This window comes from Lynx canadensis, chromosome F2 (genome assembly GCF_007474595.2).
Source record: "Lynx canadensis isolate LIC74 chromosome F2, mLynCan4.pri.v2, whole genome shotgun sequence".
NCBI classification, from domain to species: Eukaryota; Metazoa; Chordata; class Mammalia; order Carnivora; family Felidae; genus Lynx; species Lynx canadensis.
Window position 1 is genome coordinate 25,261,326 of NC_044320.2, and position 15,128 is coordinate 25,276,453.

General features: G+C 33.9%; 1 protein-coding gene across 1 annotated transcript in view; it reads left to right on the forward strand.

The window, feature by feature from the left end:
• The window catches only part of CSMD3 (CUB and Sushi multiple domains 3), a 1,276,067-nt gene that overhangs the window by 193,850 nt on the left and 1,067,089 nt on the right, over nt 1-15,128 (forward strand). The window contains 1 exon segment of the mRNA XM_030304305.1: nt 7,997-8,109. Within this exon segment, the coding sequence (XP_030160165.1) occupies nt 7,997-8,109 (113 nt within the window).

The following is a 15,128-nucleotide window of genomic DNA, read 5'->3' on the forward strand; positions in this document are numbered from 1 at the left end:
CAGTTTCTTTATTTGTCTTTCTGTTGCTTCATTGTTAGTGTATAAGAATGCAACTGATTTCTGTACATTGATTTTGTAACCATCAAAACCGAAGAGGAGAAAGCAGGAAAAGACCTCTCTGACCTCAGCCGTAGCAATCTCTTACTTGACGCATCCCCAAAGGCAAGGGAATTCAAAGGAAAAATGAATTACTGGGACCTTATGAAGATAAAAAGCTTCTGCACAGCAAAGGAAACAACCAACAAAACTAAAAGGCAACCAACGGAATGGGAAAAGATATTTGCAAATGACATATCAGACAAAGGGCTAGTATCCAAAATCTATAAAGAGCTCACCAAACTCCACACCCGAAAAACAAATAACCCAGTGAAGAAATGGGCAGAAAACATGAATAGACACTTCTCTAAATAAGACATCCGGATGGCCAACAGGCACATGAAAAGATGCTCAACGTCGCTCCTCATCAGGGAAATACAAATCAAAACCACACTCAGATATCACCTCACGCCAGTCCGAGTGGCCAAAATGAACAAATCAGGAGACTATAGATGCTGGTGAGGATGTGGAGAAACGGGAACCCTCTTGCACTGTTGGTGGGAGTGCAAATTGGTGCAGCCACTCTGGAAAGCAGTGTGGAGGTTCCTCACAAAATTAAAAATAGACCTACCCTATGACCCAGCAATAGCACTGCTAGGAATTTACCCAAGGGATACAGGAGGACTGATGCATAAGGGCACTTGTACCCCAATGTTTATAGCAGCACTCTCAACAATAGCCAAATTATGGCAAGAGCCTAAATGTCCATCAACTGATGAACGGATAAAGAAATTGTGGTTTATATGCACAATGGAGTACTACATGGCAATGAGAAAGAACGAAATATGGCCCTTTGTAGCAACGTGGATGGAACTGGAGAGTGTGATGCTAAGTGAAATAAGCCATACAGAGAAAGACAGATACCATATGTTTTCATTCTTATGTGGATCCTCAGAAACTTAACAGAAACCCATGGAGGAGGGGAAGAAAAAAAAAAACGAGGTTACAGTGGGAGAGAGACAAAGAATAAGAGACGCTTAAAAACTGAGAACAAACTGAGGGTTGATGGGGGGTGGGAGGGAGGGGAGGGTGGGTGATGGGTATTGAGGAGGGCACCTTTTGGGATGAGCACTGGGTGTTGTATGGAAACCAATTTGACAATAAATTTCATATACTGAAAAAAAAGAAGTTGGTAAACATTTATATAATGAGAGGTATTATTCTTATCCATGATGCTTTAAGAGTTTCCATTACGTTGCACTATAAAATGGCACATTGTCATTATTTTTTTTAATTCTTAAATAAACAGACCATTATTCAAAGAGCATATGCATTGACATTATAAATTACTTTCTTGTAATTTAAATTTAAACCAATTCTGCATTAATTACCAAATAATTATTTTAGTATGTTTCCTGTTAGTCATTGATGGAAAGATATAAGTTCATTATGTAATTCTCCCTAAATCTAGTTACTCTATACAGTGTGAGACATCATTAATGTTTCTGAATCTTTGTAAGTGGAAATGCTTAAAGAATGCTTGGTTTCATCTAAAAGGGACCATAAGAAGTAACAGGGTCACTCATTTCAAGTGCATGATTTTTAAAACATACAACAGCCTCTGATAAATGCTTTGCCTAGTAAATAATAAAATGTTAAAATATATTTGAGGTGTATGTATGATTAGGAAGCAGGGAGAATACATGCTATACATTAGAAACTATAAAACGTAGGATGAAAAATAAACAACATGTGTGCCATTCTGTCACATAAGAGGATCTATGGAAAAAATGGCCATAAACTAGCCCTGGGCCATGAGAAATATTCACCAAATAACAGTGAAATAGGAAAAACAGAGGAAATGTTATAAATTTTTCATTAAGCTAAATGTCTTAAGAGGAAATGATTGTTCTTTAATCTGAGTTTACGTGCATATGTGCTAAATTTATGATGGTAGAAAATGGTGATTGTTTTGATAGCAGAAAACAAAGTCACTACTTAAAATTAATAAATTTCATGAGCACCTGGGTGACTTAGTCGGTTAAGCGACTGACTTTGGCTCAGGTCATGATCTAACAGTTCATGGGTTAGAGCCCCACGTCAGGCTCTGTGTTGACAGCTCAGAGCCTGGAGTCTACTTTGTATTTGTGTCTCCCTCTGTCTCTGCCCCACGCCCACTCACACTCTGTCTCTCTCTCAAAAATAAACAAACATTTTTAAAATTTTTAAAAATTAATACATTTCAATCCTCAGCCAATTTTTCTCAATTTTTAACATTTAAAAAAATAATACCTGAAGGAAATTTACATTGCATCATTCTAGGATTTTCCCCTGATATATTTGCTGACTAATCTTACATAGTTTTCCACTAGGAAAATCTCTTTGCTAACCACTAGTGATATTAGCTGTAAATGCATCAACAAGTACAGATGGGCATTCCACATTACCTTCCTGGCCTTTAATTTAATGACCTTAAAACTGTGACACAGTTTTTACCAGTATCAACTACTTAAAGCCATCATGTGGGTAAAATTATGTTATCTATTCCAAATATCTGTTAAGAAATTTATACAGGCATTGTGAAGAAACAAAAATGAATTAAATATGTACTGCCCTCATGAAAAAAATCACATTCCTTATGGTAAAAATCACTACTGGAAAAGAAATACACTGGAGTTAGAAGTTATGGGTTTACTTCTTTGCTCCACTGCTCACCAGCAGTATGAATTTGAACTATTTACTGATCATTTTCGAACTGTGATTTCTTCAATTGTAAGTCAGAGAAAATAGAGTTTCACTATGGTATTCTTTTCAAAGGAACATAAAATGCCATTCACTATGCAGTTTTAAAATACATCAATACGAGGAAATATAATTTATAATTCAATGATTTAACAATATATGCAAAACACCAAATTTCACAAGTATCTGAATCAGTACAAATGATTGATGGAAAAAGATCATACTTATCCATAAAAGACTGTGATTTTTAGATTACCTAGAAAACATGTTAATTTCAAGTACAATACATGTATATTTAAATATTATAATTCATAGTTCATATTAAAGATAAAAATCATATTAGCTTTACCTGAAAAGTAAGTTTTAAAACTATATAGTTATATCCTGAAAAATACTTCAAATAGAGGTGCCTAAGATTACATGATCTCCCTTCAACTTTTGAGGTTACTATTATGGTGAAAATTATGTCTTATTCAACAGGAATGTCTATGTAGACTACCTGAATTTTCTTAACAATTGGAGTCCCTTGACATTTTTATGATTTTTGAGAATGCTGTTCTAAGAACACAGTTTTTTTGTTTGAAAAAGCAAGTGCTCTGATGGCATTCACGTTCTCCTACCACCCAAATTCATGAACTTAACAGCTGTTTATTGAGGGCCCTCCTACATGATAGATACTTGAAAGCACTGCTGATAAACTAGTGAGTTACAAGGAATGACTTCAGAAAGGTTAGCATCCAAAGGAGAAAGAAAGATGCTTAATAAATAACTACACACAGAAATACTAACTTACAAAATGAAGTCTTATAAAGTATAGACATACAACAGAAACTTACTAGGGTTTTGGTTATAGACCACTGAAATAAAGTGAGTATCACAATAAAGCAAGTCAAATGAACTTCTTTCATTTCCCAGTGCATATAAAACTGTATTTACCCTATACTGTAATCTATTAAGTATGCATTATGTTAAAAAATGGACATTAAATATTTTAATTTAAAAAACGCTTTATTATTTAAAAATGCTAACCAATCTCTGAGCTTTCAGTGAGTCATAATCTTGTGCTAGTCGAGGGTCTTGCCACTATGTTGATGGCTGCTGACTGGTCAGGGTGGTGGTTGCTGAAGGCTGGAATGGCTGTGGCAATTTCTTTTGTTTTTTAAGATCTTATTTATCTGTAATCTTTGATGTATATAAAAGCATAGCCTAGTATATGCTGGTATAAATGGCATATTTTAGGGGTGCCTGGGTGGCTCAGTCAGTTGAGTGTCTGACTTTGGCTCAGGTCATGATCTCATGGTTCATGGGTTTGAGTCCCACATCGGGCTTTGCACTGACAGAAAGTAGCCTGCTTCAGATTCTCTGCCTCCTTCTTTGCCCCCTCCCCCACTTGTGTTCTCTCTCAAAAATAAACATTAAAAAGTAAAAAAAAATCTTAAATCAAGACTTGGACATTCAACCAACTGAGCCACCCCAGTTCCCCATATAATCTTTTATGTATTTGAAACTATAGCCTAGTATATTCTGGTTATAAGTGACATATTTTAAAAAACAAGGATACAAAAACATTGAAGATTAAAAGATGATCTAGATTAATTCTAATAAGTTATAGATTTATGAGTATCAAGATAAAGTTTACGATCAGATTATTAGAAATATAGTAGCACTTCATAAAGACAAAATATTCAATTTACTAGGAAACATAATCATTTAAACTGTACACACCTAATAATGTAGCCCCCAAATATATTTTAAAGTGGACATAACTACAAGGAAAACTATAAAAACTACAATCATATTGTGAGATTTTAGCATATCTCTTTCATCAACTAGTCTATCAGATTTTTAAATTATAGTTAGCAAAGAGAACACTTGAACATGATTAACAAATCTATCTTAAAGATATACTAAATGCTGCTCCTAGCCAATGATAAATACTCATTACAGTAGCCAGAGTGATCCTAGAATAATGGTTCTCTGGGAATGGATGAATATGTTAAATTGCACGGCAAAAATAACTCTACAAATGGGATCGAGACAGATGTTATAATAGGAAAATATCTGAATTATCAATTTGAACACAAACTAATTACATGAGCATGTAAAAGTTGAGAACTCTCTCCATCTGGAGGCAGAAGAAGAGGCAGCAGAAGGATGAAGTGGAGGAAAAGACTAAAGATATTTGAAGAAAGAGAACTCGTACTGCCCTTGCTGACTCTGAAGAAGCAGGAAGGGGGCCACAAACTGAGAAATGCAGGCAATCTCTAAAACCTGAGAATGACCCCAAGCCAACGTGACCTTAGTCCTACAACTGCATGGAATTTAAATCTGGCAACAGCTTTATAAATTTGGAAGTGAAAGCAGATATAGCTCCAGAGGTTCTAGAAGCAATGCAGCCCAGCTAACACTTTGATTTCAGCTTCATGAGACTCCAAGCAGAGAACCAGTTGAGCTATAGTCTACCAACCCCCACATAACTATGAGATAATAATGCACATTCAGTTTGTGTTAATTTGGATTAGGAATAGAAAAATAATATATTTTCCTTCATAAGAAAACTAGGCAAATAAAAAAATCACAATATCTGACCCATAAAACAAATCTTGAGAATCTCAAAGGATTCAATTCATACAGAAAATGTTATCCAATTGCAATGCAAATGAGATATACATGGTAAGCAGATATAACTAAAGCAACTCATTGGTTTATAATTTCAGAGATATACTTCTAACCAGGAGCCAAATAGGAAATCATGCAACTTACTCAGCAAAAAGAGAAAAAATTAAAGTTTTGAATGCTGATAAACCTTAGAGAAACTTCCAGATAAGTATGTACAAGTGAACTTCTGCAAGAATGTTGATGAAAACACACTGGACTGATCATAGACAACCCAAATGCCCATCAACTGTAGAATGTATAAATTTAGTGTGGTGTATTTATTGCAATAGACTCCTATACAGCAGTGGTTCTCAAAATGTGATCCATGGATGTTTGAAAGTCTTTAGGGACTTTTAGGGGTTCTACAAGATCACTGAACTAGCCACTTTTTCATGGAACACCTCTTTACTGGAGTGACTGACATAAATGTTAATCACATCTGTATGTCTGGCATATATTTTTTGAAACACACACACACACACACACACACACACACACACACACACACACACGCATATACACATGCAATGAACCTGAATTGTTACTTCAAGGGAAAACAACTGACAGGATCTGTTGTTAATGATGAAATCTGAGTTTACAAGTAAAAAAAAAAATAGAATTTTGGAAAGCTTCAATCCATTACTGTAAGCTTTAAAGTTTCTCCAAGTTTAATGACTTTTCTAATGAGATCAGTAGCAATAAAAATAAATGTGATTTTTTGATAGTTTATAATAAAATGTAACATTTGGAAGATCTAACTCAAATGATCAATGCTTGTTAAACGTTGCCTGGATAAAAAGGACCCATTATAAGAACAAGGTGAAGCAATGAATTTTAATGCTACACAATACAACAATTAATTGATATGGCTTAAATTCAACATCGAAACTAACTTGTGAAGTTTTTGTGTAGTATCAAAAAAGAGCATCCACTTTAATCTGCAAAGGCTATTAGAAATAGCTTCCCTTTTCCAACCACACACTTAAGTGAGGCCAGAGTTCTTCATATCCATCAACCAAAATAATGTAATCCAAAATATTGAATAAAGAAGTAGATTTGAGAATCCAAATAATTTCTGCTAATAGACCAGACATTAAAAAGATTTCTAAAAAACAAAATACAAGGCATTCTTTTCATTTTTGTTTTGGAAAAGATACTTATCTTGAATTGAAATATGATTGACGTAAACATGCAATGTGCCTATTCTGGTTATTTTTAAATTAAGTAACAAATGCACATGTAAAAAACAGTTCTCAGTTTTATTTTAAATAGGGCAAATATTGGGGCGCCTGGATGGCTCAGTCAGTTGAGCAACTGATTTTGGTTCAGGTCATGATCTCACGTTTCGTGGGCTCAAGCCCACGTCAGGTTGTGCTGACAGCTTGGAGCCTGGAGCCTGATTCAGATTCTATGTCTCCCTCTCTCTCTGGCCCAGTGCTACTCACATTCTGTCTGTCGGTCTCTCTCAAAAATAAACAAAACCTTAAAAAAATTTAAATATGGCACATGTTGATAAATCCCACAAAATCTTTTTGGGGTTCTTAATAATTTTTAGAGTATAAGCACACCTGAGACAAATGAGAGTTACTGTTATACGGCAATGAAATATATGGTAATTTCAATGTAGATTAATCCTGTACAATGTTGGGCAAATATAGCAATTACTGTGTATTTAAAAAGGTATAATTCCATTGCATAAAATTACTAATTCTTATTCTAATATTAATAATAAACATGATAAAGTAAAGAACATAAAAGGCAATTCATAGAAAAATTAAAAAGTATGTACTTTCATTAATTTTAGAAAACTATATTCCATGTATGTGGCTTTCATTATTTCTTAATTTCTCTTTTCTGGTTTAGAAAAAGTATCAGTTGTAAATTAATTACATAACCAAGCTTGTAACTATATCCAATAAAGTATTAGCAAAATAAGCACTACATTTTGGTAAAAAATCAAATATTTGTTTTGTAAAATATGCAATATAACCAAAAAGCAATTTGCATCTATTAGTTTTAATAGAACTAATTGAAATTTTAGAATATGATAAAGCAAAAAAATCACATCATTTGTAGACTCTTCAGTTTCAAGATGTCATATCTGGATCACATTTTTCCTTTAATATTAAATTTTAGTAAATACCACTCTTTTTATATATTCTAAAATATCAGGAAAAAAATTTACTGACAAAAATATCTTCTGCATATTCAGTTGTTAAAATCAGGAGCAAAAGATACCTAAACACACACACTCTCACAATTCATTTCCCAAAGTCTAAATTGATCAGTATTTTCATATAGATGACATATGTACTAGATACGATAGTTATGCACATTCATATATATGTAAATAACCGTATATTTATATATACCTACAGGAATTGTTTTTGATGAGTGAGCTTTAATCAACATAAATTCGTTTATAAACCCTCACATACACACACATACACACTTATTTATACAAAGCTTGGGGATTTGATAAAATGACTTTTAATGCTCTTTCAACTCTATTAGGTAAAATGTCTATAACACTAACAATTAATTTCGTTTATGTTTTTAGGTTAACAGGATTCCATCTGCCACCGCCAGTGACAAGTACCAAATCTGTGTTCTCACTACGTTTGACCAGTGATTTTGCAGTTAGCGCTCATGGGTTTAAAGTATATTATGAAGGTAAGTGATATTAACATAAAATGACCACTGCCCAGTGTAATTGAGTCAAACCAAACTTCTCTGGGGTGGAAATGGTAGAAGAATCACCAGACAGGAAAATATTATTTATCCTGTTAGCTCAAATCTTATCCTGAGGGTCACGTTAATCATCATTAACATACAATAAAATGATGGAATTGGTAGGCTTTAATGTTTCACTTGCAGTGTACCTGAAGAGCGGAAAATCTTTCCCTTAAGTCTTCTTAGGAGATGAGACCATGAAACGATTATGGGGTTAGACATTCCCAAAAGTGAACCGAATATGAGAGTAACAGGAAATTAGGTATGATTTGAGATTCAGGCATCAGACTCCACCCTATTTTCCTGTGTATTTTGCCTCTCTACCAGAAAATAACCTGGTAATCTGTCTTCTCTCCAAGTTAAGAGTCAAGAAAAACAGTCTATTAAGAGACATGAGTTTATGTCTTCCATTCTAAGCCAGACTTTACAGTTCCACATATCCATAATCCCTAAAACCATAAAGTGTTACCTAAAACCATACCTAAATACCTAAAACCATAAAGGAAAACCAAGAAGTTCTTGACACTAAGGTTTTACCTGGAAGTTGATACAAACTCATTTTAGCATCAAAACCTGACCGGAACTAACTGGAGGCCACTAATAACCTCTATTTATCCCACATAGTGTGGGTACTCAAGTTTCATTCTGCAAAGATTGTTTGATAATTCAGTGTACCACAGGCTCTGCTGATGGCGTTAAAAATGTATAGAATCTGCATGTGTTCCCTATTTACAATGTGAAAAAAATTCTGACGGTAAAAATACTCCATTCCCAAAGGTCTCAGATGGAGTTCATGGACTTGTAATTACTTCTTTAAGTTGCACCTAGTTTAGGGAAGACTCCCTCCCTACCTACAGGAATAGCATATCAGATAGCAACTCACCTCCCCAGGGGACCATATTACCAGAATGCATCACACGAGATATAAAATTATCATAACAGATACATAAATACAGTAGCAGGGGTGGTTAGTTTCTAAAGCACATTATAATTCAAAATATGATATGTTTAAAGAGCACACTGGAAAACAGATATAAAGTAGACTTGCTTTAGTATAAAGGTTAACAGTTTGCATGTGAGGAAAGTTTTAAAACAAACATTTCGTCTTAGTGCTATCTTTCTCACTAGAAAAAAAATCCTCTAGCAAACAAATGAGTAAAAATATTTTCTCCTTTTTATACCCTAAATAATGACACATCACAGCAGTTTTTACACTATTTTCTACCTAATACATTTCTTAACTATCTTTTGTCTAGCAGTGGAGGCTGCGTTCTAACACTTATTTTCCTCCGTTGTGCTAGTAATAATCCTTATTTTTCTAAGGTGATTTCACAATAATTGAGTATTTTATCTTGGCAACTTAATTCATAGTTTAAAACACTACAAACACAAAGGTTTAATTTTAAGTATAATTTTGGCAATATTGAAGGAGTTAGTAATACAATAATTTTCCATTAGAGGCTCCTTAATAGAAAACCTGTACTCTGTTCATCAAAATATAAATATATTTTAGGCTGGTTGATTCTTTCAGTAAGTACTAAGTATACTAAAAATGTAGTAGCTTGGAACATGAGTTAAGATGTTGCCGAGTTTTCTGGTTTGGCTGTCAAGTGTCATGAAATACACTCAAAACTATTTTCAAAGCTCTCTATTCTTTCTAGATGCACAACATTAAATTTCTGTCTTTTCTGCTTTTCAAGTGTCATGAAATACACTCAAAACTATTTTCAAAGCTCTCCATTCTTTCTAGATGCACAACATTAAATTTCTGTCTTTTCTGCTTTGTAAAAATGTATTCATATATCTTTATGACACTTAAATGTTTTGGAGGTCCTTACTTAAAATATAAGGTATTAGACATCCATATAGTATTGAGGGATTGGTATTCATGCTACAGAACATCTTCAAGCATTGATTTGTGATAGTACCTTCCACCATGTTTACTAGCTTTCTATTGGTACTTAACAAATAAACACAAATTTAGCATCTTAAAACAAAAATATACTAACTCACAGTCCTGGAGCTGAGAAGTCCTGGTGATCTCTGCTAGTTTCTCTGTTCAGGGTCTCGCAAGGCTGAAATAAAAATGTCAGCTGGTTGGTCTCTTATCAGAAGGCTCTGGAAAGAAACTAGTGCCCGTTGGTCCTAAAGACCTCTCTCTTCCTTGTTCCTGGGCTCTAAGTGTGAGAGCCAGCAACTGCTGCTGTATCTTTCTCATTGTTGAAATCTCTCTGCTTTCCCCTTCCCCATGTAAAATTTGCTAAGCTTAATTACATTTGCAAGGTTCTTTTTGTCATGTCCTGTGACATATTCAGCGGTTCGAGAGATATCGGGAGGTAACAGGTGGGAGGGGAGAGAAGATGGGCGTCATTTACCCTACCACACCATGTCACACTAGTTAACATTTTCTAGAGGGAGTAGCTCTGAGTCGTTATTAATTTAACCATGGCCAATGATACTGTCAAGGCCAGCAGGTGTGGTGGCCTCTCATTCTCATATCCTCTTGGCTATGTCCCAGGCCCCACAGTGAATGCCTAAAAACGTGGATAGTACCAAACTCTGTATATACTTTATTTTCTCTTACACATACATACTAAAGTTTAGTTTATAAATTAGGCATAGTAAGAAATTAACAATAAAATGAATAATTATACTAATATACTGTAACTAAAGTTACGTGAACTGCGGCGCTCGCTCGCTCTCTCAAAATATTGTACTATACTCACCTTCCTTATGACGCTGTGAGATGATAGAATGCCTACGTGACCAAGTGAGGGGAATGACGTACGCACTGTAGTGTAGAGTTATGCTACAATTGAACCTCTGATGATTCGTCAGAAGGACCGTTGGCTCAGAGACCACAGTTCACGCCAGGTAACCTAAACCGACAATAGCGAATCTGCAGAAAGTGAAACTGCAGATAAGGCAGGACTATCATACAGTGACGTCCAGGAAATGTAGTTAAAAGTTTCAAAGCCCGTTTTTCACACCCTTACATTTTTTTAATGTTTGGTTATTTACTTTGGGGGGTGAGGGGGTACGCGTGCGTGCGCGTGATAATGTGAGTGGGTGAGGGGCAGAGAGAGAGGGAGAAAGAATCCAAAGCAGGCTCTGCTGTCAGCGCAGAGCCTAACATCAGGACTTGATCCCACAACCTGTAAGATCATCACCTGAGCCAAAATCAATAGTGGGTGGCTTAATTGGCTGAGCACTCAGGTGCCCCAACACCCCTACGTTTTGAATCCGAGCTATCATATCACAAGTACCTCAGATTCCAACTCTGGACCCTACTGAATCTACTAATCCGGACATTTCCTCTAAATTTATACCTGCATGATTTTTATGTTTTCATTTTATTTTCAGATGATCCTAATATCTGAATCTCATTTATTTTCATTCCATCTTCCTGTATATAATCATTTACAGTTTTTTTTAATTAAAGTGTGGTTGAGACATGCTGTTACATTAGTTTCAGGTGTACAACATAGTGATCCAACAAGCTTATAGGCGCTGTGCTCATCACACGTATAGTTACCATCTGTCACCATACAACCCTATTAGAATACCGTTGACTGTATTTCTTATGGTTTACCTTTCATCTTAATCTTTTAAAATGTCCTTAAATCTCGTCCTTGTGTATTAGAATTTATAAGATTTCTATTTATTACTAATAGTTGTGAATTTATCTGTGTTTCTCAATCTGCCAACACTGGACCACACATATCAGAACCATCTGGATAATTTGTTAAAATGTAAAATATAGAATTCTTGGCTCCAATTACATATCCTGAATCACACTGTGGAGTGAAGTCCTGGCATATGCATTTCAATTCCAATTGCAAATCCAAAATAGAATAAATAAATGATAAATGTAAGTCAGTCTCTGATCTTCACAGAACCCAGTTATTAAAATCCTTTATTGTCCTATTACAGCCCATTTACTTAAAAACTGTCCCTGTTTCCTAAATTTTGATCAAGTTGACTTGAAACATTTTTCTTTTAAACTTCTTGAAGTCCAAGTTGTGAGTTGTTAAATTTCTGTGGAAAATTTCCCCATTAAAACTAGCTGTATATATCTTTATCTTTTCTCATTACTGTCTATCATACACCTCTATATCTTGTCACTATTTCCCAAAGTTTGTTTTACAGGATTTTTTCATTCGTTTATGTTAATAAAAACAAATGAGTAAAATAGTGTTCTATGAAACAATAAATTTGAAAAAAACTAATGTATACCATGTTGGATAGTCATATAACCATTTTTCAAAATTTCATTGAGATAAACCTGATTAAGATCTGTGTTCTACAGAACACACAATGAGAGATGTGCTTATATCTTTTCTAAATCTGCCAAACAACTCAAAATATATTCCAGTTTCTACTAAAAAGCTATTTTGTGTAATAGAATTATTTTGCATTTTGCTTCAAAGATGCATAATCATTCTTATAGGTAAAAGAGCATATAGTTACATACTATGGGATATTTTACCCTTTTAGAATCATTTATTGTGGTAACAAAGTGATATAATGAAAGCATATTGTAGATCATGTATATATAAATATTATACATATGATAGTAAGTGGTTACTCTAATGTTTATGAGAATCTCAATAAATAATTTCAGCATAATCAGTGAGCCAATTCAATGATCAGAAACAGACTTAAAATTACAGTCTTGAAAACTCACTTCAAACACAAGGTAGTTGTTATGCCTTAATGATTATTGATCTGTATGACCAAGTAATTAAGAAAACATAGGGTTAAAATGTTCACCTTTAGAAAATATCCAGTTAAATCATTTTCACATTTTAATTCACAAGTACAAAAATTTGGCTAATAACACTACTATTACTAGGTAACATTTACTGAGTTATTTCTTTGGGCCAATCACAGTGCTAAACATTTTACAAGTATTTTCTCACCCTAGAAAATTATATGAAAAATGTAATGAGTAATAATTTAGCAAAAAATTAAGGTTAATGTAAAAATATGTTTAAATGACCTACAAATGTAAACCCATAAAAATATGTTTAAATCATCTACAAATGTAAACCAGACCTACAAATGTAAACCCATAAAGATATGTTTAAATTATCTACAAATGTAAACCATATACATTTTCGAGACATTTTATATCTAACTATAGACTGTAATTCCATTTATAGTTAAATGGATATGATCACATAGAGTTTAGTACAAAGAGTATTAAAAAATAAAAATTACTGATAATGTATATTAAAACAATATGAACATAAAAGCTGAAATGTATTCGTATTTATTTATTTATTTATTTATTTATTTACTTACTTATTTGAAAGCTAGAGAGAGAGAGAGAGAGAGAGAGAGAGTGCAAGTGGGGGAGAGGGGCTGTGGGAGAGAGAGAAAATCTTACTTTTAGGTTCCACACTCAGTGCAGACCTGATCCCAGAACACTGGGATCATGACCTGAGTGAAAATCAATAGTTGGATGCTCAAAGGGCTGAACCACCCAAGAGCCCCCATTCTTATGTATATTATATGTGACCTATATATTCTTTGTCCTTTTTAAATACTTGACATACAAATGAATATTTATACTACTTACTATTCTGTTTAACTATCTGTCACAGATGTTTACTAAAAGTTTATCCTTGAGAACAAAAAAAATGACATTAGTGATTTTTAATTTTAGGGGTTCTTTTCAATTCCTAAGCTTTAAAAATTTAAATTGCAGTACCATGAAATTTCATGAAGAGTTTATAATATAGGATCAATTTAATTATACTTCTGACTAGACAGTTGAATTGTAGCAAGAGAAATTTATGTAATTAAATCACATATATTAAACAGGTTGGTAGCAATAAAGGTAAGTTGGGTTCATAAAAGAAGTTAATGGATCATCACCTTAAATACTTCTAAGAATAAATGAAAGATATTACATTAAAAAAACCCACAGATGTCATACATGTAAAGACATTTTCTCCTCTTGATCAAATTCAAATCTTTTGCCTTTCACATTTCATAGTCAACCTACTTAGGCACAGAAACATCCTAATCCTAAACTGACCTTCTAAGTCATGATTGTCTTTTCTCCCTTTGAAAGAGTTGGAAGTGTTCAAAATCCCAACTTAGAGAATGACACCTTTTTCATAAATATCATCTACAGAATGAAGTTAAAGGACACAGTATTATAATAAATATGTGGACGGCTTTAAACAAGAGTTTATTAAATTTTGTGTTGTTTTACCTCTATTATCCAGGAAGATATAAATCACTTTCATGGTGCTCACAACAAAGCTTCAATAGTACTATCAATTTGTAAATGCTTTCAGACTTTTCAATATTTCGGCACAGTGTAGCATACACAACCTCCACAGCTACATGGTTTTCCAGTATTGTTTCTCACCTATTACCTTAATTCATAAAATAGTCACATGAACATGAATTAAATTTCTGCATGTACTATGCTATTTAAACTCTTCTACAGTACATCTCTGTCTCTTATGCCCTGAATACCCGTACACACCTTTGTGACCCATGAATTTCTTATTCTTCCAGACTTCGTGCAAGCCTTAATCATTTCTGGAAAGTCATTTAGGGAATCTAGAATTGAGCCCAAAATGTTCAATGATGTTTTTTCTATGTGCTCAGATATGTACACACCTTGCCACAATACTATATATTACCATTTTGTATGGTTTTGCTCACACTAGGCTATGAGAAGCTTAAGGGTATAGAATCGATTTTACTTATTTTGCAAACATGCCTGTTGGCATATGGAAAGTAGTTACTACATGCTTGTAAAACTCACCTGATATATAGGATATCTAATAATTTCATCAGTAATGAGGACAAATTTAATGCATCTCCCACTTTCCAAGAATTAAAACGCCACTCGGTGTCTTAAAGGGCAGACGTAGGCTATGTTTAACCACTTAGAACTTGGGATATTAATTGATATTTACCTGGAAAAGGTAAGA